The 27,001-nt window shown below is 45.7% G+C and overlaps 2 protein-coding genes across 5 annotated transcripts; one reads left to right on the forward strand and one right to left on the reverse strand.

Annotated features, from left to right (window-relative positions):
- Positions 1-91: 91 nt before the first annotated feature.
- LOC6612743 (transcription factor kayak) lies at positions 92-26,831 on the forward strand. Of its 4 annotated transcripts, none has more exons than XM_032720291.1 (3): positions 92-1,022; positions 24,092-24,428; positions 24,495-26,831. In XM_032720291.1, exons 1-3 carry the CDS (start codon positions 408-410, stop codon positions 25,730-25,732), a joined length of 2,190 nt encoding a protein of 729 aa, XP_032576182.1. In that variant the 5' UTR covers positions 92-407; the 3' UTR covers positions 25,733-26,831. The 4 variants fall into 4 exon arrangements, with proteins under 4 accessions (XP_032576182.1, XP_032576183.1, XP_002037246.1 ...); XM_032720292.1 differs by lacking the exon at positions 92-1,022 and adding an exon at positions 6,216-7,062; XM_002037210.2 differs by lacking the exon at positions 92-1,022 and adding an exon at positions 15,594-16,128.
- Positions 12,392-13,892, reverse strand: LOC6612742 (protein phosphatase PTC7 homolog fig). Its single transcript, XM_002037209.2, has one exon. The coding sequence runs from the start codon at positions 13,469-13,471 to the stop codon at positions 12,527-12,529; it is 945 nt and encodes a 314-aa protein (XP_002037245.1). The 5' UTR covers positions 13,472-13,892; the 3' UTR covers positions 12,392-12,526.
- Positions 26,832-27,001: the final 170 nt, after the last annotated feature.

A 27,001-nucleotide genomic window follows, 5' to 3' on the forward strand; every position in this document is an offset into this window, starting at 1 on the left:
GTCAATAAGGAAAAGTATTTAATACTACAAAAAACTACAGCCAAACTTGTTAACTTGTAAACATAGCATACAAATAACATATGTATGGTGAAACATTTCTCACAAATATTTTGAGACTAACTAGTGCATTTCTGACATAAAGTGCCTGCATTAATTAAGCCTTAATAATACTTAACAAACCCCCTCAATCCAAACCAATTGCCAAAAATTACATATAGCCAAACAAAAGCGTGTTACTAAGTTTCGTACAGTTAAAATACATGTAGTAAGTGCGGCAAACAAAACAGAAGCAGCGATAAATCAAGCCAAAAATAAGTTCGCAAAAATAACAAAAGTAAGAAACAAACAAAGGAGAGCAGGAAATTGCAGCATCTTGTGATAAACGCTGACAATTTGTTGCCCGTTGAATGATTGCACTAAAGGCCACCGAGATGCAGCACAACAACAACGCACTGCAGCAGCAGCAGCAACTGCAGCATCAACTGCTGCAGCAACAGCAGCAGCAGCAGCAGCTACAGCAGCAGCTCAATTCGCCCGATAATAATTACATTTGGGCAAACGGGCACAATGCGAATATCAGCAGCAACAATGCGTTGTTGCAGCTGCAGCAGCATCAGCAACTGCGTGCCGTCTCCTGGATAACCGATTGCAACAAGCAGCGCCACATTAACAACAATAACAGCATGAATGTCAATTTCAATCAGCACTTGACGCAACAGCAGCAGCAGCAACAACAGCAGCACCAACCGCAGTACATGCAACCCAATTGTAATTACAACAACTACACGCAACAGCAGCAGCATCTAGTGCCCGCAACAACATCCCAATCCAACAGCCACTTCTACCAGTGCCACCAGCAGCAGCAGCAGCAGCAATTCCTGGCGCCCACCACCACAACAGCAGCAGTGGTAGCAGCAGCAGCGCATCAGCAGCACCAGGCACACCAGGCGCAGCAGCAGCATCAGTCGCAGCAGCAGCAGCATGAGCGGCAGGATTATGCATCCCTTCAAATGGGCAGACAAGTGAGTAGACTAGTTAAGTACTTACGATTAAAGAGACTATTGCTTGACTGATATTAGAGGGTATCTGATATTCGAGGCAGTCGAAGGGAGTAGTTTTATATGCGAAACCCTTTTCTAATCGATGCTCAGTAGTCTATAAATGGGTCTTTCTAAGCAACTTCCCTGGGCATTAGTAATCGGATTTGCGCTCAGTGTAGCATACAGTTACAAGTGCACAAGGCGGCATTATGATTGGCCATCTCCCTCATCCCAGAGCTCATGATTTGTGGATGCTTTTGTTTTGCGGTTTGGTGGGCGGCGCTTCGCCCCAAGTTGAAGTGTTGCTCGCTTTTGTTTCCGTTGGATTTTCGCATGTTTTTTTAATTGCGCGCTAGTTGTGTGCGGTACTGGGAAATTCAGAGCTGGGTAATCTAGCCAAAATGGCGGCCAGGGGGCGTATACTTGATCTTGAGCTTTCGTTGCGCATACGACATGTGGAGCGGAGCGTTCGCCCAAAATTAAGCGCGCATACTTACTTTATCTGAAGTAAACATTTACTGCTCGCTGTGGCGTGGGAAAGCCACTCCCCAAAAAACACACACACAAAAAAAGGGGATAAGTAAATAAAACAAACAATAAAAAATACATTTCGCGTAATTTAATTTGTTTCAACTGCGAACAAAAACAAACTGGATCTCCGCATATACGTATATGTAATTTGCAAGTATATATAGAGGCGATTTAAATAAATTTAAATTAAGGCGGCAGACAGTTACAGATTTAAGCGATCACAAAAGGGTTTATTTAACCTCTCGAAAGTGATGTTGACCTGTTCTCACCCCATTACAGCAAAAGCACGTTGGTGACATTTAATTTTAGCCCTTCGGAGTTTCAAGTGTATTTAAAGCAGCTAAAATCAGATCAATTATTACAATTATGTGGCTAAAGTCACGCAGGCACATCGCAAATTCAGATTCACACTTTAGTTCATTTGCAACAGCTGTGCTTTATTTAAAGGTACAACTATCTTAGAAATACCTTTATTGTCCGCTAGGAAGTAGTACTTACTGCTCTCTGTAAATTCACTCGAATATATTTGGGGCAAAGAGATAGCCAGACAAGTGTGAATTTTCGTGCCGTCAGGGGCACATTATCTTTTGGCAGAAAACCCCTTTGCTTGTCGCCTAATCTGGGCTCTAGAGTCCCCGCACCTGATAGCGTCATGGGTAAAAATACGCCGGTGATGCATGCCCACATGTGTCCGAGTCGCGCCGGAAAGTCTACGCTTTTGCCTCGGAACACTACGCCAGGAGAATACTACAACCTGAACCTGAGCACGGTGACAGCGAACGCACGCCGGAGCACCTTCCTCCAGATAAGCAGCCACTGGCAAAGTCACGAACCGTTGGCCAGGAAGTGCCAGCGCCGTAAACAGCCACGGGTCCACCAGTCCGCGGGGCTAGCGGAGAAAGAGCACACACTCAGCTGGAAAGCGAAAGCGTAGAACGGAAATGCCAAGAGCCGACCACTCCAGAACGCATTCACGGGCTGATTTTCGCCACTTATCTTCGGGCCTCGTTGTGGGCCATGTTATGGGGAGCCGCCATGACTAGGCCAAATGGATTCGCATTGGTTAGGCTCGCTATTTCCCTACGGGTCATGCAGTTGCTTATCAATCAGGCCAATCAAACAATCAGCAAGATGCCAGCGACAAGCTGAATCATATTGGGTTGCGGGTTTTGATTAGGTATAGTTAATAGATCACAGCTCTTCTTTATCTTAAGTGCTGAAATGCTGAGGTATAATATACCATGAGTTCTCAAATCAATCGAATGCACAATTAGAAACTCTAAGAAACTGCTGTCCCAACGGAATCATGAATAAATGTTTACCCTTGAAGTCGATTTTTTAGGTCATTTATGAAGATAAGCCGTTCCAAAATGCATATGCGTACATTCGCTGGCGAAACCATTAATCGATTTCCAGGAAAATATGTGCTATGAATGTCGCAAGTGCTGGGGAAACTCTTAAGTCGACACTAAGCCCTTTGGAAATGGAAACTTTTATGTTGATTTTCGAGCTGTCCTTGAACTTGTGTTGTTGCTTTTTAATTCGTGCGCAATTTGTGGCCTCTCTGTTTTGTTGTTATTAATTATTACAAAAACAATTAAGCGCTCGAAATTAACAACTTTAATTTGCAGTCGTTTAGGTTTTATTGTTGCCATATCTGTTATTATTCCGTATGCTTAATTTTTTAATGAGCGTCGCTCGATTTGTTTCTGCCTCGTTTCTGGCTGCAAAACGGTTCTACAACAAACTCATTAAGTTTTCTTAATCATTTAAGCTGCAGCTAGTTGGCTAACAGCCACGCCCCTCCGCCTCCCCACATTAAGCCCATTAGCGGACCCAACAATCAGCTGTTTTTGAGTGAAGGTCTCTTCGATTTCCAGCGCGATTGTTTTGGGACTTGTTTTCCAATCAATGGCTGGGGAAGTGTTTGTCCTTGATATCCAATGCAAAAAAGCAAGCACTTTTCATTTGAAATTGCACGTGCACTTTTGTTGCAACGGAAATAGCTCTGCATATGATTAATACCTTATATATGTATACCCCTATCCGAACCTTAAGTTCCCGGTTGTTTTAGAAAACCTGGAACTCTCTTGGCTTATTCATTCGATACCAAGAAATACGAACAGTTTTCTGCGAACTCAGTGACTTACTGGCGAATCGATGACGTCGCTCCATGACGTGATCGAAACTTTAATCAATGTAAACAATATTCAAGCGATCATATCGTCAAGTAAATAATTAAGTATGAACTCAAGTTGTGTGGACTTAAATAAATCGAATGCCAGTCAAGCACTTGAAGTGAAATACACATATAATTATTTTGTAATATAATATTTAAGATGCAAACATTGTATTGAAAAACAAATCTTTGATGGGTGAACGTATTTATACGAATCTGATAATAAATTCATTGATTCATTGTACCACCTTTTTGCTTATTCGCTCAATTGAAAACTCAAACACTTGGTATGTGGTGTTTTTTAAGTCTGTAACTCGCTCAGTGATAAGCAGCACACTTTTTTTAGCCGTTTCCGCTTCCGATTTCGAGCGGCACTTCCACTTCCCATAAAATATGAGCTAGAATTGTAACCTAATCGGAGTTGCCCCGTGAAGTCGCCTGGCAAATTGCAGCCACATTAGCATCGAGAAAAAGGCATTCAACCCCCAGCCTTGATACGAGTATACGAGTAGTATATCCCTCGTTGGAGGCCAGAATCGGGAATTCTGGATTGGGAAGTGCTAGGGCGTCGCCAGGCACTCAGACATGGCTTATCGGGCTCGTGCTGTGAAAGGAGTCTCAGTCCAGGCCGAAGTTCCAGTCTCACTGCTCGCAGCTAATGGGCACAAAACATTTCGGCTACCTGGACACATCTCCTAATGGGCCTCGCATCGGACTCGGAATCGAAATCTGAATGGGAATGGCAATGGAAACGGATATTAATGCGTGTGCGGTGCATTTCTTCGGGCAGGCTAATAGACACATTTAGCATTTAGCACGCGCCCAAATGCATCTCGCAGATACTCGCACTCATTAACTGACCTCAATCGGCAAATGGAAGAAAATGTGGCACTGGAAGAAAATGTGGCAAAGAGATTGAAGGGGAAAGAGCTTACCTAGCTTGAAATATTATCATAACAACCACAAAAGCAGCAACAGTTGTTTAATTTCACCATATTTTGAAACATCGAAAAGAAGATCAAAAAAGAATATGATAATATTGAAGCGCCGATTTCTCCAGATTTGTGTAAATTTAGATGTTTTTCTCGACGTGCGGCACTTGCATTGGGCGCCAATTGGCGTTGGAATCGAAAATGGAAGGGGAATAAACACAGGTAACCTGTCCGCGTATCTCAGCCCCTGAAAGTCTCTGAATATCTGTGGATTGCGATTGCGGGCGGCCCACAACAGTTTCTCCAGATGCCGCTGTGTTGGTATTTATGCCCATGTATCCGTGGGTAAAAACCCCGATGAGTCATCGCCGTCATCCATTTCAGAGTGGCGATGCGTGCCGCGCCACTTTGGCATACATAACACACAAATCGGATTCAAAAGCAACAAAATCCAACATGTGCCCGCTCTCTTGAGTGTTTGCTTTTTGGTTGATGGATGGGGGAGGGGAGGTAGGCATCGAGAGAGAATGGAGAAACCAAAACAAAAACGTATCTTCAAGTGGAAAATGTCAACAAACGAGTTGCGCGCCAAATTGCCACTTTGAGTGCATTCACACTGAGCTGAGTGGAAAGTGAATCGCACTCGAAATCGAGCTACTATCTATCTGAATCAAAAATCGCATGCGATAACCGCACGTCAGTCAACTTGTATCTGTATCTGTGAGATTGCTGCCTATCTCGCGCTCTCTCGTTGGCTCTCCCTCTTTTGCCGCATCATTCTGACAGTTATTCTGTGGTCCCCGCTTCACACCCATATTCGCCAGGGCCGCGAGAATCATGCGGAGCATACGAAAATCGCTCAGCCGGGTTTTTCCATGCGGTTTTGTGCGGTTTTATGGATTTTTCTGATTACCGATTGTTTTTCATTGCTTTTGCGCTGGTCAAGGAGATATTTTGGGAAGTGTGAAATTCCGTGACGGCTAACGGAAGTGTGGAATTATTTAAAAAGTCAAGGTGCTAATTGGCATTATTAAAACGAAATTAAGTCAAGGGAGTTGCATGTGAAATGATTTCGCTGAAGCAGGAAGTTTACATTTCTAAGGAATAAAATAAAAAAGTAGATGTTAGATAGTAGTAGTAGATAGATAAAAGTGGCCAAAATATTATAAATCTTTGAACCTTTGAATAATTATTCTAATTATTAAGAGTAAAACTTCAAATATCTCTAGGTCTGCAACTGGTTCCGATTATTTCAATATCTTATGCATCCCTGGCATCTACGCAACTTGAATTTCCAGGCTTGTCGCTTGTGTGCGTGTATCTGTGTGGGCCGCTCGCAGCGCGCGCGTTTGTGTGCGTGTGTGTGCGAGGCAATGGCCAAGACGTCACCCGTCTGTTCGCTGCAGTGGGAAAGAGAGAGGAGCGGATAGCGGGAGAGACAGAGGCAGAGGCAGCGGAATGGAGCGAGCGGTCGGTCTTTGCCGTCGCCAGTTGCCAGTTGTTCAGTTATTTTTCGCTTTTTGTTAAGGCAACTTATTGAAACGCGACTGCAGCAAACGGCAGCGGAAAGCCACGCGGCCGTCTCCCTCTCACTCTCGCTCTCGCTCGCGCCACTCTCTCTGTCTCTCTCTCTCACCCCCGTTAATCGGCCGCAGTCCATCAGTGCCACCCAACCTCCCCCGCCCCTACGCCCCACGCCCACTAGTGCTCTCCCACTCGCCCGCGCCACGAGCCACGTTGGTTGGAGCGAGACAAAGAACCCCCGCCCCCGAAGGAAATCCAGCCAACTTGTTGTTACACTTGATTGTTTAACACTTTCACAAGCGCAAAGCCAGAACTTTCCCAACAAACCGTCGAAAAACTGCAAGACTATCGTGTGATATCTGCAATACAGCATCGCTTTTTCCCGCAGAGCGGTAGAAATCCGTGGATAATTACGAAATATTCAACCTTAAGGCGTTCAAAGTTCGATAAACAACAGTGTGTGGAGCGGGGCGTGGTTCGCCCGACTTTAATCTACAGAATTGACTGGAAAAGACAAAAAAGGCGAAAAGAGAGTGTGTGTGTGTGCGCTCGTGTGCTGGTGTGTGATTGTGTGTGTGAGTGCCAGCTGCACATGTAAGTTTTGTTTATAATCGCCAACTGGAGAGCAGCAACAATGAAAGTCAAAGTGGAGCGCACAACGAAAAAGCCCGCCATCAGAAAGCCCGAGGATCCGGATCCGGCGGAACAGGACAGGGTCAGGATGGTGCAGGACGACCCGGAGGACCAGGAGAACCAGGCGGTGGAGGAGGAGGAGCTGAACTTTCTGCCCGCCGATCTAAGCGCTGCGATATCGACGGCGACAACGAAAATAGCAACACCGACGCGCAATCTTATCGTAAGTGCGATACTCTATTTGTGTACCCTACATACGCGGGTATTATCAGCTGGAGAACGGGTTGACTTCACAACCTAAGGTTTTCCAACTGGAAGAATCCACGAGTGGAACTGCTCTTTCAGTGCTTGAGTACTTCAGAAATAAACAAACTGGGTCTGGTACTTTCCTATAGGTCACATGCACCTTGGTAACTCGGTCATATGCAAAGATAATCTAAAGAAACTTGGTCAATAAGCCCAAAATTAGTGTGATACCAATAGTGAATGGTTGCCTTGAACTTCCAAAGCAGATAGTTGAATCGAGAGAATCTGAAAGGCATTGCTTAAACTCAAGTTTTAATAAAAGTTAGAAGGGTATTCCCGCTTCGTTGCCATCTGGTTTTATTGCTATTCACTCGGATTAATAAAGAGGAAGTGGGATGGAGGAGGATCGGTACGGTGGGGCGGTACAAACTGGTACTGCATAGAACGCAATAATTCCGTACTCCCCCCGGTTTTGGATCAGAATCTCAACATATCTCACAGAAAGCGGCTGACTTTGTCTGTGAGGCGAAAACATATAGAAAACGGCACACATACGGGTCTGGAAACTTGTTTAAAAAATATATTGAACTTTTTGTTTTTTGTTGTTGCCCTGTATACTCGTCTGCCTTTTTTTTATTATGATTATTCGCCGAATTGTGTGGTGCGCATTTTGTTGTAGCTTTCCATTGTTATTGTTGCCGCTGTCTCGTTTTGGGTTTTTATTTCGTATTTACTTTGTCGACATCTTTGGAATTTCAATTTACACTTTTGTTGATGTTTCGCGCTGTCACTGTGCCGCTCTCTCACGCACACAAGGCAGTTAAATGGAAGAGGGGGAGAGATAGAGAGCCAGAGAGCGCGAGCAGCTCACACAGATACTTTTATCGCATGCGAGAGAGGCGAAGTGAGTGGGAGAGCGCGGCGAGTGCGAGTGAGTGAGTGGGTTATTGTGCATTCCCTCGTTGCACTTGATTCGTAGTCGCAGCCAAGGTTGCCCTCTTTGCATTTGTTTTTCTATTTTTCCACTATCTCTCTGTTTCTATTTCGTTTGGTTTTCGGATACTCCCCTCACCAGCCATCGCCATCCCCTTTGTATCTCGTATCTGACAGATATTTGCACCCTGCATCTGTTTCTTTTTTTGGCGTAGGTGCGGTCTTTATTGCTGCCCGATTCTCGTTCGCAACACGTGCATCGCCAATTTCATATTGCTGCAATGTGGCCAATAAGCCAAGAAACCGCTCGGAGGTCAAGGCTTCCGCTTCCGTTTCTAATTGGATTCCACTTGGGACTGCGGCAAGCTATGAAATACTGGATAGCATATCTATCTGAAATATGCTTTAAACATTGACGAAGTTTATTGATGACATAAATATTTTATTTTATTAGCAATGATGCCTAGCACTCAGTACCCTTTCGGCTGCGCGAAGAATTCAAAGGGAAATCTTGCATGCGAAAATAGACTTGTCTTCTGTTCGGCACGTAAATCCCCCGGCTAATACCAGACTTGACAAGCGACATATACCGCCTCCTATATCTTTCCACCCCGCTTTCCCATTCGGCTGACATTCGAAATTATGCTGCAGTTGATTTCGCCATAGAATTAAATCCAATGCCAAGGTCAAGTGGCACTCAGATGCTCCGGCTCACCCCCGTTCCTCCCCCGAATACCTCGAATCCCCCCTCGAATCTCGCTGGTATTCCACTTAGAATGTCAAGCGACTCACGCGTCGAAATGTTGGAGATGCAATGGTGGGTATGGTGATATCTCGATCGGGATGGTGGGGTTGGGGTTGGTGCGAGGGGTGTTCACTGTATTTTGCGATTATATGAATACTGAATATGGTGCTGTGCACTTGAACAACTCAAATTGCCTTTTTCGCATTGCGCTGCATAAAACATGCAGCGTGCTACATAAATATTCCATGCATTAAAAGCAAACGCATTAAAAGTCACGAGCAAATCGGCTAACGAGCAGCGAACTCTCCTCGGAGATAACCTTTTTACGGATTTTTATGTTTGCACACTCGGGGTCAAGAGAATAGGGTTTTATTAATTGCAAAGCACAAGCTGGAGATCACATGAGATCACTATAGGTATGTTACGTAACCTATCGTATATCGTAGAAGGCATAACACCTATAAGATAAATCCTAAAGATTGTGCTAGAAGGTAGGTGATTAATTGTTATTAGATTCTTTTTAGTATTGATCGTTATAATTGCCAACGTTCCCTTCCGTTGCGACCCCAACTGTACAGAACAGAGCCGCGTTCGAAGATTCGTTTTTTAGCGCTTTATAATCACGATCGGATATCCAGCAGAAATTGCCAATTTAATGTGCGCATCAACTAAAAATAAATAAATATAAAATAGCCAATGCTTCGGCCGCCGCCTTTGTTGCCATCGACATCAGCGTGCTCACTTAGCCAGCAAATAAATAAATAAATGCACACACATCACAACACAACAAAATAAACAATTAATTATTTAATTGTTCTTGTCTTGTTGTAATTTCGGCTTCGTTTCCTACGTTTTTTATGGCGAATCTTTTACGACATTTCGCCTTTGCTGTCCTCGCACTCGATTTCTCATTTCTTATTTCATATTTGCTTTTATTTTTATGGCTTTCGATTGTTCCAGGAAAATTTCCGGGGATTTCGACAATTCAACCGCGTTGCTTTAGGCACGTTCATAGATTAAAATCCATATAAATAGATGTTGTAGATAGCAGAGTGCACTTGCAATTCACTTGTTACCCACAAGCGATTTCTTTGATTGACTTCTGGCCATTGACTTTGTGGGCTTCTGGCTAAAAAGTGATATGAAAAGGTAAATATAACTCTTACTGGAAAATGATCAATCGGTTACCTATCGGCTTTATTCGTTAGCTTTCCTTCTACGAAAAGTGGTGATGTAGTAAAATAAGTTAACTTAATAATAATATTATTCAAAATAATATTATGTAAAGCTTACAAATGCTAGCTAACTCCATCTGTAAGCATAAAAACTTTATAACAAGATTAATTATAGGATGAGCTGGCCATTTTTTATCTGGTCTCTACCAAGACGACTTAGCTTATCTGGATCTGTGTTCTTTCTCCAGATTTGCTATTTCAATTAGGGGAAATCACCGGTATGAAAGATACATACATCGCTATCTGCACTTCAAAGAACGTTTAGCTTGTGCATTTTGGCGCTACGCTAATGAAATCCCCTCATGACGTCAATGGCTTGAACTTAGCATAAGTTGAGGCCTTTGAAAAAAAACAACTTTGGAGTAGAGGAGCCGGTTTTCGGGCCGCGATTCATTTGAGAGCCAAATTTGGTCAACACGGTTACTCCACGCCATGACGTCACAAGTTGGTGGCCAGAGGAAAGCGATCGCCTTTCCATACCGATGGCTATTTACCCACGGAAAATAAGACCGAGAGCATTATGTCATCACTCAATCGAGCATTTCAAACTAACGAGCTGGTAAAAAAAAATATGGAAGCAGCCAAAGGAAAATGTCAGAAGTTGCGTGTTTTCGCACTAGCTTTCGATTTTCTCGGAATCAAAATGGGGCCGTCATGGGAGGCAAAAGTGGCAGAAATAAATACGTTTATCAGGAATTGGATTTGGGGGAGGGGAGGTTTAGATGGGGCACTGATAGGGCGTCACGCTTTCATCTGAAATATAAATAATATAGTAAATACAAACACCAATCTATCGCAGATGAGTAGTATAATAGAAATTTGTTAATTAAGCTTTTGTTTTATGCAAATGTATTCCCTCCTATTTACTAAACTCTCCCAAGGAGAATGTGGCTACTTAATGCTAACTGCCAGAGATTAAAACCCTCTATTCGCCTAATTGAGTTATACGTCGACAGTACAACTAATTCCAGGCGAAAAGCCGGCGGAAATGGGATTGGGAAATGGGTGTGGAAAAGGAATTGGAATTGGCCGGATTGCCCGCCGGAATTGGAGCACATCTGGAACGGAGTGGAGTGTGGCAGAAAATGCACTCGCCAGTGAAAGATTTACACGATCCTGTGCTCCCCCGGCTTTCCAAATGCACTTTGTGCCGCGTCATCCAGTGCGGAATTCCAAGAAGAGGCGCAGCATCAGGCGCTGGAATGCCAGGGGGTCGCTCAGGAGGGATCGTCGTCGTCGGAGGGACTGCACCATCGCCAGCGGGTTCGATTTGCCATGGCGTTGAAAAGTGCGAAACGGGGAGGAGGAGATAAGCCCGGAGGAAATTATCGCGAACTGACGCCCGACCAACCGCACACACTCAACACTCCCCAGATTGTGTCAACTCCTTGAAGTGCAACTGAAATATGGGGGTATGCTGGGTTCACGAAAGGAATTGACAAATGCATCCATTAAGTCGTTAAAATTTACCTGCCTAATATGGTGTTTTTCGATGTGATTCCATCTTATCCCAGCTTAAAGGCTTTATAAAATATGCCACAGTTTCTGGAATATTCGAAAGGTATATAATTCCTATCCGACTTTTCCGAGGTAATTCCCCGTCGACCTCCTTGTTTCTTATGGAATCCCTTATGCTCGGGGGGAATTTCGCAATGCTGCATTGGGATTTCCAGCAGCAGCACCACAGCCATGCCATAGCCTCGCATCGCCTGATTTGGCCCAACTTAGCCTGGCTACCTCTCTCTTCGAGCTGAGTTGACCAGTTTGGGGAGCACTTATTTGACTCCACTCCAAGTGAGTGGAACTCAGAGTGCGAGTGAAACGGGTTCTGGTGGCTCCGGCATTCGGCTGGCAAGTGGGTGCCAAGTGTGGAGCTGAATGCCCTAGGCCGTGGCACGTCCCTCTCTCCCACACCAAGTGGGCCAAAATGGAAAACAGCAAAACAAAACGCGCGAATTCTGGTTAAAACGGCGATGAGTCATCCGCTCTGCGAGGTGATGTGTGTGTGGAATCGGTTGTAGCCCGTCCATTCATAATCGCGTTTGCTGAATGAACGAACACCTATATGGGCACACACGAATCGGCGTCTTTATAAACAAATATATAGTACAGCTGCGGTCGCGATAGTAGAAAAGCAATTACGGAATTTCACAATGGCTGAATGCATAATAAGTCAATACTAGTGTTACCTGTTGTATGCCGTAATTAGCAGCTTAAATAGTTAGTTTTTAATTATTTTGTTTGATATTGCGATGATATCACGACTTCTGATTAGAGGGAATATTCAAGTTAATCGATTATACGCAACACTGCGTATACTTGATATACCAAAGAAATGCCAATTGAAATGTCCAAAAATGTCCCAAAAATACACTCCCCATCCGCTGGAGGTTTCTATAAATACGCCAGTTTATGTATACCATATTTCAAGACCTATATCTGTATAAACAAATTATATTTGGGTTTTTATCGCCGACTGCTGATGGACACGGACTAATATTTGCTGCAGACGCCTTGACTTGACTTGACTAGACACTTGGCACCTCGACGCTGGACAGGATTAGAGTGATGTCATCGGGTTTCCCGCCGCCGGAGTAGGAAACATTGTGCTGCCTGGCCTTGATGGCGAAGGGCGACTGGAAACTGGCATTCAAGGACAGTTCCCTGGCCTTCTCCACCACCCGGCTGGCGCCCTCCAGGAGATCGCGCTCTCCACGCTCCTTTAGGCCATTCAATATACTGAGCAACATGCTCTCGGGCATGTTGTCGAACAAGCCATCGGTGGCCAGGAGCACCAGGTCGCCGGGTAGTAGGGAGTGCCTCGAGGACACGGCCATTTCCGGCTTGTCGCAGTAGTAGCTCTCCTTCCGATCCTCCGGCGGCACTGTCAGCTGATAGGGCGTGTTAAAGTCGTGGGTTTGCTCCACCGAGCGGTGCAGCACCCGTCCATTTCGCACCACCAAGAAGCCGCTGTCCCCCAGATTGGCGGTGTACAGGGTGCAGTCCTTCCGATGCATCGTCGCCAGGCAGGCAGTGCTGCTTCCCACCACAGGTTGCTCCCGGTGGGACAGCTCCTGGAAGCCGGCGATGAGCAAGTTCCGGGGACTGCGTCCATCGAAGTCCGATAGCTGCGTCTGCCCGGAACAGCAGCTCATCAGCTCCTTGGCGAAACGACCCGCATCCACGCCCAAGTCCCGCCAGCCGCCCACGCCGTCGGCCACGCCCATCACCTCGGCCAGGGGCGTGGAGTTGACGAACCAGCTGTCCTCGCCGAAACGCTGATTGGACCGCTCTCCCGGAAAACGCGGCTTCTTCGATCTTCCCTGCACCACAGTGACGAGGTAGGGATCCCGCGGGGATTTACTGGATTGAGGCGCACGCTCGAAGCGGCCGGACAGGTGGGTGAACTGGTGGATCTGCTGGATCGAGAAGCGTTTCAGCAGGCACGGCCAATTCTTCAAGCGGGTGATCATCTCTCTTCTTAGTCACTGGAATTTGAACAAACTAAATTGGGAAATTTACATCAACGAGTTGAGTGTGAATAAGTTCCAAAGATGTAAAGCTACAGTTAAACAGCCTGCTTACATGTCTTATATTTCAATAAATATTGTGATATAGCCACCCAAACCCAAGTCCATCGACTAGAATAATACCATAAAACCGTTCACTTTCCACGTAAATGGAGCAAAAGGGCACTTTGGAGTTATAAAAATTAATCACAACGCAATTGCCAACTCGGGTTTCTGTTTACACCATAAACATTGGTTAATCGTAAGGCCCAGATACAAAAACCATACACCCCCCCACCATTGTTCAATCTTATCGTGATGGAGCCTACGACACTCCGGACTCCGAATGGGAATCGGAATCGGAATCGAAACGCAGACCTCCATCACCACCGGAAGTTTTGATCACGCTACGGAACTGCAAATGTTATCGCCGTGGATTTTCTTATCGCTTGAAAGGAAAACAATACGCAATGATAACTTTATTTTAAACCCCTGATGTAAACGCCTTGCAGATACGGCTTGTTATCATGTTATACCCAAGGCATTCGGCGGAATCGCTCATTATTCATTATTTGATTTTTTTTTTTTTTGTTTTGTCGTTGTGTCTGCCAAATTGTTAATTTTGACTTGACTTTGACCGACTTGCTGTGCGAAGCTCGATACGTGATTCTGGCCAGCAAGAGCTGAGCAGACTACTCTACCGCTCCAGCTTCCGAGCTGGAAGTGCTCGCAATCTGGACTGTAAGCGGAGACGTCAGACGGCCTTATCACCTCAGTTTTTTTTTTGTGACGTCAAGAGTGAGTTTAAAAATGCGAAATGAACTTCCTGCGGCGGCTACTGTTCCGAAATTTGTTTTATCGTGGACAAAGTAATATTGCTAGCAACAATTATTGGACATTATGCTACCGAAGTAGAGGGTTTTATCCAGAATTCCAATATATAAATATCACTAGGCGCTTTTAAGTAGACCTCCTTAACCACAGGAAACTGTGCCGATAGCAACACACGATTTTGTTATATTTTATCTGGAGAAATTTTATGAATCACTGAGATTAGCTGCCCTAATCAGCCACACTTAACTTAAGCGAATCTAAAATGGAAAGATTCCGTGGGTTACTATAGATCTGGGTCACTTATGTAGTTGATCCTGAATACTAATTGACTTTGAATTTCGCTCTCTCGTTGCAGGTAAGTAGAGCAGGGACCACAGAGCTAGTGGAGCCACAAATGTCCAGTGTCACATGACCCACATTTGGGTGCAACCCCCCCACCCCTCCTGCAACTACTCTACCAAGGGGTTTCAATTTCGGTTTGGGTTCTCATTCCTCATGTAAGTTGCGACACAAGGTCAGCGCGGCCTTTTTTTTACATGGCCGTCGGCCGGTGGGGCCCCATCAATATTTATTGAAAGCTGGCATATCAATAGATAAATGCCTAGAAACAACACCTGCAACAGCGGAGAATCGAATGGAATGGAATGGAGCGGGGTGGAGCCACCTGAGCCTCCGGCGGCGACATCCGATCGCCTGGCTATGGCGACCCATTTCGGAAAGCCATTCCCCGATAAGAGGAGCAAAGCCACAAATGCGCACCATTCATTTGATGGCGTCGCTGCATTCGGTGGGTCGGTGGGGTTTACCGGGCGCTTTAAATTTAGTTGCTTATGTCATAACTAAATTGTCTGGTCGGGGCGATAAGATAAATGTGGCTATGGCATCGGCAATCGGGTGCCCAAGAAACGGGTAAACAAAAAGCGTAGTCAAAGAAAAACTGGGCACGTGAGAGAACGACCCCCCACCCCCTCCAAATTGAAAAAAAAAGAAAACCAAAAAAACATCTCGAAAAGTATCCAAAAGTCAGCGAGCGGCGGGTTTAACCCACGAGATACACGTATTTCTGCGAGCACTATTCACTTTATTTTGCTTTTTGACGAGTTCGCTCAGGAAATGCCAGAGCGGCCGAGCTTTTAACTCACTCGTTCGATTCACTCGCTTTCTTCGCGCTCTCTGAGTGCGATAAAAAAACACTCATTCGCCCTGGCCGGGTTTTTCGAATAAAAAGCGAGCCATCGGCGATGACGCATTTAGTCTAAACAAGTTGGCCGAGCCAAACGCTTCGGTAATAGAGTGATAGTGATAGTTCGAAGCTCAAGTCGTGCGAATTACGTGAAAAGTACTGAAGTGTGTGCTAAATGCTAACAGTGCGACTCTCTCAGCATGAAAATTCAACAAAAACAGAGCGAGAATTCTAGGAAATATTGAAAACAGACAGCCCAAATAACAAATAATTCGCACGATCGCGCGACACACGCGGAACGCAGATACAGATACAGATACAAATACATTTAGCCTGCGATACAGATACTTTTGTGCTACCAGTGCTGCGGTGTGCGGAATACAAAGGCGAATTTCGCCAGAAATCGCTTGAGTCACTTGGCAGACTTTGTGCGGCCGAACGCATCAAAAGCGAATCAAATACATTCAAAACACCCTAGGTTATTCAATAAAAATCAGTCAAAACGGAAGACCTACTGATCTACGACAAGATGACGCTGGACAGCTACAACATCTTCAACGATGAGTACTTGTTCAACATGCCGCTGTCGCCGCTGCCAAAAGTGGTAAGAAACGAGCCGGGCCTACGCCTATGCCATTTCAGTTAGCAGGGTAGCAGGGTCCCGCCCTTTTTTGGTTGAATTGGTTAAATGCCAGCGTTATCGGTGTTTGCCATGAAATTTCTAGAATTCCCAAGAGCGGACTAACTGCTACCCATATGTACAATACGTACGAGTGTGCATTCATATGGACGTTATCGTTTGCCAATTGGTTTCTTGGAAGCCGGAGATCCCCTTTTTCCCAATGCCTATCAAAAGCCCCATTTGTATGTGTTTATATTGTGTTTGTCCTGCGATAAGAACTTTCAACGTATTCAACTATTCGGCCGATCGGCCGATTTGCGCCCATTACTCGAAAATGAATTCTTTTATTCTTTGCCAGCGATAAGGGAATTATTGTTGGATGTGGCAAGTGTTTTTTTTATTTTGGGGGCTAGTGCGGGCATCCATCATTGGTTTCGTAATTATTGAAAAGCATGTACGTGACTGATTATGAAATGTGTGTTTTTATTGGAAATAATTCAGTTCAAATAAACTTAGATTGTGATATATTCCTGAACTCTTGCAACTCTTGCTCGCACCCCTGTTAATTTATTAACTTTTGCGTGTGCGGATTCATTAAATCAAGCAAGTGCACCCTGCTGCATAAAAAAAAGCTAAAAAGTTATTGCCAAAAATCACCCTCGATTGCGAGGCACGTTGCGATTTCATGCCATTTTCCGGCTTAAAGTCGGCTTCTTGCATTTTCGTCTGCTGTCTTTTGGCCATATTTACCCATTTGTAGCCATTTTTTGCCCACTGCACTTCACAGTCGAGTGATCCGGTCTGGGTTTTGCGACTGCGTCTGGGTTTCGGGCTTGGGTTTGGTTTTTTGGGTCTGGCTTGGCTTGGAGGCACATGGAACAGCCGGCGCCATTCGCTGATATCGCACACGTGCGATTTTCGTGACAATTTATCAAGTTCTGTACATACAATATTGTTTTTCACTTTCCGCCGCGAAAGACGGCCAAATGTGAGGGGGGCTTAATTTGATGGTAGAAAGTGAACGAGGGTCCGATTGAGTGACCCTTTGACTCGTGGACCTCAAAAACACTCGCGTGACACTTGATACTCGACTTTTACCACTGTGTGTGTGTATTTTTTCATTATAATCCCATATATATCTATATATTTTATATAAGTCTTACAATTGTGGCGGTTCAAAGTGACGGGCTGCAAGTCAAACGCTTGCTTAGCCCCAAATGGTTCCATTAAACAGCGCATGTAACGTGCAGCGCCCCCACATTATTATCCCCAAAGCCGCCGAAAGAGCCAAAGTCCAACTTTCTTTTAATTAACCGAATGGCCGTATATGGACTGCTCTTGAAGCAATGTTTTTGTGCTTTTTCGAGGGGCTTTACTTTCGCAATTGTTTTTTTCGGTGGCTCACATGTGGGCGACTTCGATTGGTTTTGAGTTGGAGTTTGGGCATTGAGATGAAAGAAATCACTTGAAGGCGCTGCTTGCGAGGGCAGACAGTGACTTTCCTTTGTCTAGAGCTGCTCGCCAGCCCACAGGCACCTAGAATTGGCCTAAAAACGCACATTTTGGCCAACTACTCATCATACATAGTTGTGAAGCTGGCGCGATCGTCATGCTTGCGGAGCGTGCAACTGCTGGAGTGCATTCAATTAAGTTCGAATTAAGCATTAAATGTGTCTGCGCACTTAATTGCATTTACAGTCGATTTAATGGGCTCTCTTCTCGGCGCAATCAAATGCATTTGGCATTCGGCCTCTTCTACCAGCAAAGCTGCCAGCAAAGTTTGCTGCGGATAATTTGACAGCGAGTGCGGTTGTCCTGTAATTGAAGGACTCCTTTCCTTTTATTTCGAGCTGCCATCGCTGGTTTGGCGTTGGCAAATGTCCTGGCGTTTGATGGCTGCGGTCTCGGAATTGGCCAAGCCAGAGCCAAATGGAAGTGGAAATGGAAAAGGAAAACCCCAATAGCACGTCGCTTGGAAAGTGAAAACAACTTTTACTGCTGTCTAGCTTGCACTTCGTCCTGTTCGTCCTGTTCGTCCTTTTGTGCTTTTTGCTGGGTGTTGTCCTTTGCGGCGCCCGAAAGTCGCGTCGCTTGTTTGCCATTTCCTCGAATGCAAACTCCGCCATAAATTCGCCCGTTTTCAGGGGCTTCCCCGCTTCTGCTTCTGTCGCGCCGAAATGCATTTAAATAAATTATTCCCAGACCATTTTGTCGCGTCATTTTATTAGCTGCATGTGCTTGCCTGCTTGCGTGTAGCGAGTGGCCACTGTAGTTGGCCAAATCGGCTTAATTAAGCCATCTCAAGGAGCGAAGTGGGCTATCGATTGATAAGTAGCATTGAAATACAAATTACAACTGGGGTTCATTGACCCGCTTAAAAGGCAGAACATAAATATTTTTCCCCTTTTTTCCTTTCTGAATATATATACTTGTATATACATATATCTCTGGCAAATTTGTTGCATCCACGCCCTCGGAAAAAAAAGTCTGATTAATTTGACACCGAACTCCCAGCCGGCGAACTTCGAGTCCTGCAAATTTATTTAACTCCGCTGCCTGCGCTTTTTGGCAAATTTTGAATTATGGCCGAATGTTAAACTTTAATTCAATTTCGGGTCGTGTGGGCGTTTCGAAAATGGACAAACGTCAAGTGATTTTAATGACGGCGCTGCTTTCTGTTCATGCAAAAAATCTACTTAATATATATGTATATATATGAATATATATACTTTGCATAAATGTTGCTTATATAAGGGGGCTCCCCTGTGTTTTGTTTTGCGTGCCTAAAAAAGGCCGGCCAGCCGTGTGGATGCGACTTTTGTCGACTTTTTCGCCGGCCGTTGACTCTGGGCCACTCCAAAATTCTTTGGAGCCAGGGAAAAAAGCTGGGGGGAAATGGGGAAAGGGGCTTTATCAGCCGGAGAAACGAAAAGCAACTGAGACTGCAGACAGCAGACAGGCGGCACTTAGCGAAGTCAACACTACACGCCGATCGGCCATTTCGCTTGGGCATTGCGGTCACGTTCTCCTTTTGCCTTTTGCCAGCAGCAAGCGAAACAAAAAATAAGCGAAAATAAATGAAATTAAATAAAACAGAAAATATGATTGCCGCCCCTCCCTGCGTTAATTGTTTTATTCGCAGAATTTGCATTTACATATGCGCAATTCGTACGAGCAAAGGAATTAAGCTTATCGTCAAGGGAAGTGCGATTGCACTTAAAAAACTGAAGGTGCACCGCGAACAAAATTGGGCTTAAATGTAAACGGAATGTTAAGTAACTATTAACTAAGTAGAGCTACTAATATGCATCATGATTTACGTTTGCACATCACTAAACTCGAAGTGGCTTATTAACACTGGCACGCCATTTCTCGCAGTGCATTTTGCAACACGCCGAAGACGCCGCACTTGAACTTGTCAACTTTTCAAGTCTCTTTTTTTCAGTTTCGCTGTGACATTGCTGCAACTTTGAGCAAACAATGCTGAGTAGAATTTACCCCGTCTTAGCCGATTGAAAATCAAAATTGTATTATTCAGCCCGGATAATTATGCGCATTTCTAACTAAACAAGCGGCGACCTTCGGCATGCAATTTCTGTATTATTATTTTTGTATTTAACAAGCAACTAAAGCGTTAAAACAAAGGCGAAACGCGCGCTTGAAGTTTGCCAACTTTTAGTTAACATTTGGCCAAAACGGCGGCCTATGCTAACGCGCTCTGTTAGCCTTTGTTTCGGCCGCTTCAAACGCTTATTAGCCGCTTTGATATTAAACAATGCAAATTGTCGTCGCTGTTTTCGTTTTGCCACCGCTTGTTTTTGCCTTCGACGATGCCAAGTTTTTATTTTGTATTTTGTGTGTGCCGTCATTACGTCATTGTCAGGCTAAAATTGGCCTAAAAATAGCCCAACACGTCAGCTGAAAGCAGAAGGCAAAGTCTCGGGCCCGAGAATTTCTTAGCCACTCAACTTGTTGCACCTTCACTTCTCTACCCATTTTCTAAAAACTTCTGAATGCGTTTTTGAACTAATCAGCGCCAAGGTCAAAGTTAGCCCATCAATCAAAATGGTAGCGCGGTTTTCCAGGCAATTGATAAGTTCGAGTTTTCAGGGAATTCCTTTGGGAAGTGGCATTTCTTAGGTTTTAGATTATATTTCCATATATTTCCATTTCCGAGTATATTCAAAGCACTTTTGGGGGCCACTTTGCTTTGGCTTGAACCACCCGTAATCAAATTTGCAGCAGTCGCATGTATTAGTCAGCAATTTGTTGCTTTTCGCTGACTACGTCAGTGTTTTACTTTTTTTGCTCTCCACTGCTGTCTGTTCGATGTTCGCTGCTCGTTTCATTTGGTTCATAATTGACCCCCAGATGTGAACTCGGTGTCCGGAGATATGGCGCTGTCCGATCTGTCCGCTCTGTCCGATAGGAGAATCGAGATCGCCATCCGAGTTGTCTGGCTTCAATTTAGACAATTCAATTGTCGGCTCTTGATTGCCAGTGGTTCACGCTATAGCATTCTATATCATCACTTGTTTTGCATACGTACATTATCCAAATTGACTGATTCATCGGCTAAATGCGGTTCATGTTCGCGAGGGACAAGTTCAAATGGCAGAAAAGTGGGTTAAAACGAAAGTAGCCCGCCAAACAAAGGTGTTTTACAGCCGAGGCGGCCGAGTTGAAAGTAAATTCCGCACGAAATTAAAAAGTAAATATATCACAAAGAATAAAATCGATTGTTTGCTGTCAATAAGGGAACGGCCTTTGGGATTGGGAAACACGGCTGCGATAAGATCGCCAAATAAATAAGCACACAAGCCGCTCGAACTCGCTGCACGGAGAGAAAAGCAGGCATACTACTTCGAAATGTATGCAACAGAAGTTTAAACTTTTTCGCCCAGTGCAGCTGGTTGTGTGTATCGCTCTTAGCCCACAACAAAAGCCAGCAATTAGCGTATTGGCCAACTTGCTGGCGACGGAAATAAACGCTCTTGGCGAGACAGGGGGTCTGAACTGAACTGAACTGAACTGAAAACTTAGTTAATGTGGATGTGCCACACGCACACACCTGTTCGTGGGACATCTGTCGAATCGGACATATATATGTAGCTCATGTTTACTCGGAACCATCGCTTTTGGCCAAAACAGTGGGCCTGATTTATGGGCAACTGAAAGGCTTTTCCGTGGAAGCGAGGAATGAGCCTCTGCAAGTTCGGCAAATCGGAAGCAGTTGCATATACATATGTACATAAGCCACACCACATTCTACTATAGCTAACTATATGTACATACATATTTCGCGAGCGTGGTCGTCGTGTGGGCAGCCGCTCAATTAAGAGCAGCCAGCGTTTAGGATCATTTGATTTCCCAGCGGCTGTCTTCTAATTTGAGCAGCCAGCTCGCACAACACACGCCCAGCAAACAGCAGACAGCGGACACCTCTCCGGATTCGGATTCGGGTTCGGGTTCTCTGGTAGTTCTCAAGATATAAAAATATATATATACATATGTGTATATATGCACACATCTCTCGATCGCGATCGTTGCCAATTTCGCTCGCCGGAGATACTGATGCGATTCAGTCGCAAACGAACAACGAACCATCGAAGTTTAGAAAATATCTAACAATTAAAAGCGATCGCGCGCGCGCTTTTCCTCGAATCGCATCGAATCGAAACGCGAAACTCGAACAACGAAACGAAAATAAATTTGGAAAACTGCAATTGTCGTTGGGTTTTCGGCGCGCGTGCATTGCCAAAACGAATCAGGAGCAAAAAACGAATCAGTCGGATATATGTACCTACGTATAGACGCAAAACAACGCACATTTCTCGGCTGCAAGCGCGTGGATCGAAATATATATGCCGCACGAATATATATATATATATACCATATATAGCCAAACCCAGAAATAAAAGCGCAAAGGGAGGCCTAACTCGTTGCGTTGAGAGGCGTTGCCCATGGCCGAGGAATTTCTGACAAACAAATGCAGCATTAATTGAACTAGCTCAAGGCTCCAAGTCCGTGTAAATCTCTATAATTATATAATAATCGCAATTGACTCGCCCAGTGGAGCGACTTGACCTGGACAAGTGCCGCTGGATTTCGGTCCTCGCACACTTACGATACACTGCGTCGATTATGAGCGCTTTCGCCGAGCGGAATGTGCGTTTCAATCTCAATCCTTTGCGAAATCAGCAAACGCTTATCGTTAAGCGGCTGAGGCCGCCGGAGAGCCAGAACTTCGAGAACTGAGCGATCGAACAACGAACCCATACGAAATCTGCTCACGGCTCGCAGCTAGCAAGAAGTCAAATCAAACGAACCCTTTCTTTTAGGAAAGAGCCAACGCAGAAAGCAAACGAAATACACACAAAACAAAAAAGCTATGAAACAAAGCCAAAAACGAACGAATTTCTAAGCAACTAGAACTACACTGCGACAACAAACAGCATAGGAGCATCCAATTGTCCGGAATTATAAAGACAAGGAAGGATCATCAGCCCATTGCTAGGAAACTTTCGAACTTGCGGGGCGAACAGAGTCCCCATTTGTACATATACTCTAGTTTAGCTAGTAACTAGATTGTTAGATTGTTGGATTGTTTTTGTTGATGTTGAATACAAGTCGCATATATCATTGTTGTCCCACTTGTTGTGTTAGCTTAGCTAGGCTAAGACCCCAACGAATACTAGTCAGCCGCCCAACTGTGCGTATACGCAACGCGAGTGCGTATACTTAATATTTAGGTTTAGATCGATAAGCAGCGAACAAATGATGAAAAATCTCAACGGTAGGACGCACAATGCGTGCTACCATCCCTACTACCACCAATCGCTGCACTTTGCCCAGCAGCAGCATCTGCAGCAACAGCAACATATGCAGCAGCAGCTACAGCAAGCGCCGCCGCAGCAGTTGCGTCATCAGCAACGGCAACTGCCCACGCAGCCAGCCTACCAGCAATCGCAATCGGTTGCCCACAATGCTTTTCCACTGCGCAGCAGCAGCAACAATTATGGCCATGTTGCTAGCAGCGCCTACGCTGCCAGCAGCGGCAGTCACAACAGCAACAATGCGGCTGCCATGGCCGCCGTCTGCCAAATGCAGAATTTTTTCAACCAACAGCAGCAGCAGCAACAGGAGTACAACAACAATTGCATGCCCATTAATTACTACCAGCAGCAGCAGCAACATTACCCTCCTGAGTCCCAGTCCTCCGCCTCCGGCTGGACCGAATCCCCCGGGCAGGCGCAACTCGCCTTGACGACCACAGCAGCAACATGCAACACCACAGCTGCGACATGCAACACCACTGCAGCTGCAACATCGAGCACAACTGCAACATCTGCCGCCGCTGGCAGCGACAACAGCAACAGCGACAACTTTGCAATGGACGCCAGTGAGATAGCCACTTTCCTCGCCAACGAGCTTTTCCTACAGCAGGTACCACAGATCGATGCTGGCCGAGATTGGGATAGATTTGGGCGCGAAACAATTGGCAAGCGGCGTGCGTACTTAATCATCGCCGAAAATAGAACAAATGCGGAACCACAAAGGGGTGGGCCAATATAAACAAAGTGATGGATTGGCCGCCTCTCTTTGGGTTTCTTCTCCTCTCTTCGCTTCGTTTTTTGTTTGGCCAAAAACACGTTCGCTAATTCCTAGAAATGTACGGATAAGCAAGAGGTCTTACAGACTTAGCAATCGCTTTTGATGTTGACTGCTATCTGAACTCGACGCAAATTACTCATGTGATAAGAATAAGTTCCCAAACATCCTTTAGCTCTTCGCGGGCAACACTGCGTATGCGTGATATGGGCTGATATGGCATTGTAGTGGGTTTTGTGCTTGTCATGGGCTTGGCGTTAATAGTAATCCAACTTCTAAGATACATGCACTTATAGATGTCTTTACTAATCATGCACCTCTTCTGATCTTGCAGCTCGGCAACTTTGAGACCGGCCAGAGTGTTCTCACGCTGACGACGCCCACGTTGACGCCGACCACCACGCGCAACATCGAGGACACCCTGGGCCACTTGCTCTCGGACACGCAGACCGATCGTGTTGCTGGTTGCGCGGGATTCGCAGTGCCAAAGGTGCTACCCAACGCCATGGGTGCCATTGATGCCCTGGGCATGGGCATTCCCACCTGTGTTTCCTCGCTCCCACTTCAGCAGACATACGATGCGAGCCTGGGGCAGGGCAGCGAGTCCGAGGACTCCAACGCTTCGTACAACGATACGCAGATGAACGAGGAGCAGGACACGACCGATACTTGTAAGTGAAGCTGAAACGGATTCCCCCGAACGCCTACTAACTCCCTTTTATTTCATACGCCTGCAGCAAGTGCCCATACGGACAGCACCTCGTACCAAGCTGGCCACATCATGGTGGGCAGTGTGAACGGCGGCGGAGTCAACAACTTCACCAATGTCCTGGCCGCCGTGAGCTCTAGCCGTGGATCGGCGTCGGTGGGCAGCAGCAACGCGAATACCTCAAACCCGCCGGCTCGTCGTGGCGGCGGCAGACGCCCCAACCGGTCGACGAACATGACCCCGGAGGAGGAGCAGAAGCGGGCCGTGCGCCGGGAGCGGAACAAACAGGCGGCGGCCCGTTGCCGCAAGAGGCGCGTGGACCAGACCAACGAGCTCACCGAGGAGGTGGAGCAGCTGGAGAAGCGGCGCGACAGCATGCGCAAGGAGTTCGAGGCGCTAACGAACAGCAAGAAGCAGCTGGAGTACCTTCTGGCCACCCACCGGTCCACCTGCCAAAAGATCCGCTCCGACATTCTAAGCGTGGCCACCTGCAACGGTCTGATCGCCCCAGATGGACTCCTGAGCGCCGGGAGCAGCGGCAGCGCCGCGAGCAGCCACCACAACCACAACAGCAACGACAGCAGCAACGGCACGATTACGGGCATGGACGCCACGCTGAACTCCACCGGGAGGAGCAACTCGCCCTTGGATCTCAAGCCGGCGGCGAACATCGATAGCCTGCTGCTGCACATCAAGGACGAGCCACTCGATGGCGCCATCGACTCAGGATCCAGCCTGGACCAAGACGGTCCGCCGCCCAGCAAGCGCATCACCTTGCCGCCCATGTCCACGATGCCGCACGTTCACTTGTCCACGCTAATAACGCCCACCGGCGCCTCGTCGGGATCTCTGCAGACGCCGATCACGAGCACGGCGCCCGTCGGATTCGGCAGCGCCTTCCCGGTGACCTCCAACGGCAGCAGCATCAACAACATCAACAGCATCGGCAACAGCATGAACTCCCCCACGCTGAATGCGCTGAACAAGGTGCCCAAGGAGCGGCCCAACACGCTGGCCTTCCAGCGTCCCCTGGGCCAGATGCACCTCACCATGGCCAACAACAAGGCGGGCGGGCCCACACAGATCCAGGGCGTGCCCATTCAGACGCCCTCGACCGGCACCTTCAACTTCGACTCCCTGATGGACGGCGGCACTGGGCTAACGCCCGTCTCCGGACCCCTGGTGCCCAACAGCTCCTCCACGAACAAGCACCCGCTGGAGCTGCCCACGCCCACCGCCGAGCCGTCCAAGCTGGTCAGCTTATAACCGGACCGGATCTGGGACGGGGAGGGGGGCCGAGTCAGGATTAAGTTAAGTTTTATATAGTTGGCAGGCAAACGGAAGGAAACCGCGAAGCACCTTTCTAGTTGTAGGAGATGTTTTCACTTTTGTAATATGCTGTAATATGCGTAAACGTGACGAATGTGTTGTTTCGTTAACTCTAATGTTTTTGTATTATTATCTTTATTATGGTTAATTTATGATTTCGCTATGTCTTTTACATACGCCGAGGAGTTATGTGCATATGTTATGTACTTGTAATTTGTGCAATTTTCAAACCTCTTCATTGCGCGTTGTATATTTTCAAAAAATATAAGAACGCGAACGCGAACGACCGACGATGCATGATGAGAATGATAAGGATAATGAGGATAATAGGGCGTGTAGATTTGCAGGATGCGTTGTGATATTTATTATAAAACGAATACAAAAGATGCGAGGATGAAACAAAGTAGAAAGCAAACAGGAGCGTCTAATGAAAGGAACTAAGCCGGTTTTAAAATTGTACATTTAAACGAATCGTAAAGCGTAAATATACTATAAAACAAAGTGAATATATATTCAGCATGCAAACTAAATACAATGCCTTGAGAGAGAATTAAGAAATGCAAACCTTTATATATAGAGATCTACATATATGTAAACAATAATGGCGTTGAAGCTAGTTTTATATTGAGCAAAAGCAAATGTGAAATGCGATAAATATACTTATTGTACTCTGTAAGCTGCAGTAGAAACCCAAATATATTTTTACTAAACGCAACAATGCGCTATTTTCAAATACCATTTATAAGAAATGACAAAAGCAAAGCAATTATTTAATATGTAATTATGTATTATGTATACCTACCTATATCTACCTATCCACAACCCAAAACCTTAAATCCAAAACGATTCAACAAGAGCTGATCAGGTAAAGCAACTCTCGCCAGTTTCCACACTAAATTCTCAGAATATTCAAAATTTTAATATATACAAAACCAAACCGATTGATAGCAAATAAATGCACTTATAAGGGCAGAAAAACACCAAAATTGAAAAAGAAATGGAATAAAATAAAATAAAAAGACCGACAAAACCGAAAGTCGATTTGTGGAATTATTTCGGGAGTTGTAGCTCTACGGTAGCGATTCACATGACTTGCAAATGGGCTGGCTCGTCGTCAGGTAAGAATATCAGGTAAATTAGGGTGGACCAACAAAGGCTGCATTTATACAGACTTTAGGTGATTCCTCAAGACCCTCAAGGAAGTAA

The sequence above is a fragment of the Drosophila sechellia genome, chromosome 3R (assembly GCF_004382195.2).
Source record: "Drosophila sechellia strain sech25 chromosome 3R, ASM438219v1, whole genome shotgun sequence".
Lineage (NCBI taxonomy): Eukaryota > Metazoa > Arthropoda > Insecta > Diptera > Drosophilidae > Drosophila > Drosophila sechellia.

What these genes read in the sequence shown, in the direction of transcription:
- LOC6612742 (XM_002037209.2), bottom strand. Translation starts at nt 13,471, where the DNA reads ATGATCACCCGCTTGAAGAATTGGCCGTGCCTGCTGAAACGCTTCTCG.
- LOC6612743 (XM_032720289.1), top strand. Translation starts at nt 22,924, where the DNA reads ATGATGAAAAATCTCAACGGTAGGACGCACAATGCGTGCTACCATCCC. An exon ending in ACGAGCTTTTCCTACAGCAG is followed by an intron (nt 23,593 to 24,091) that starts GTACCACAGATC and finishes CTGATCTTGCAG; the next exon opens with CTCGGCAACTTTGAGACCGG. An exon ending in GCAGGACACGACCGATACTT is followed by an intron (nt 24,429 to 24,494) that starts GTAAGTGAAGCT and finishes ATACGCCTGCAG; the next exon opens with CAAGTGCCCATACGGACAGC.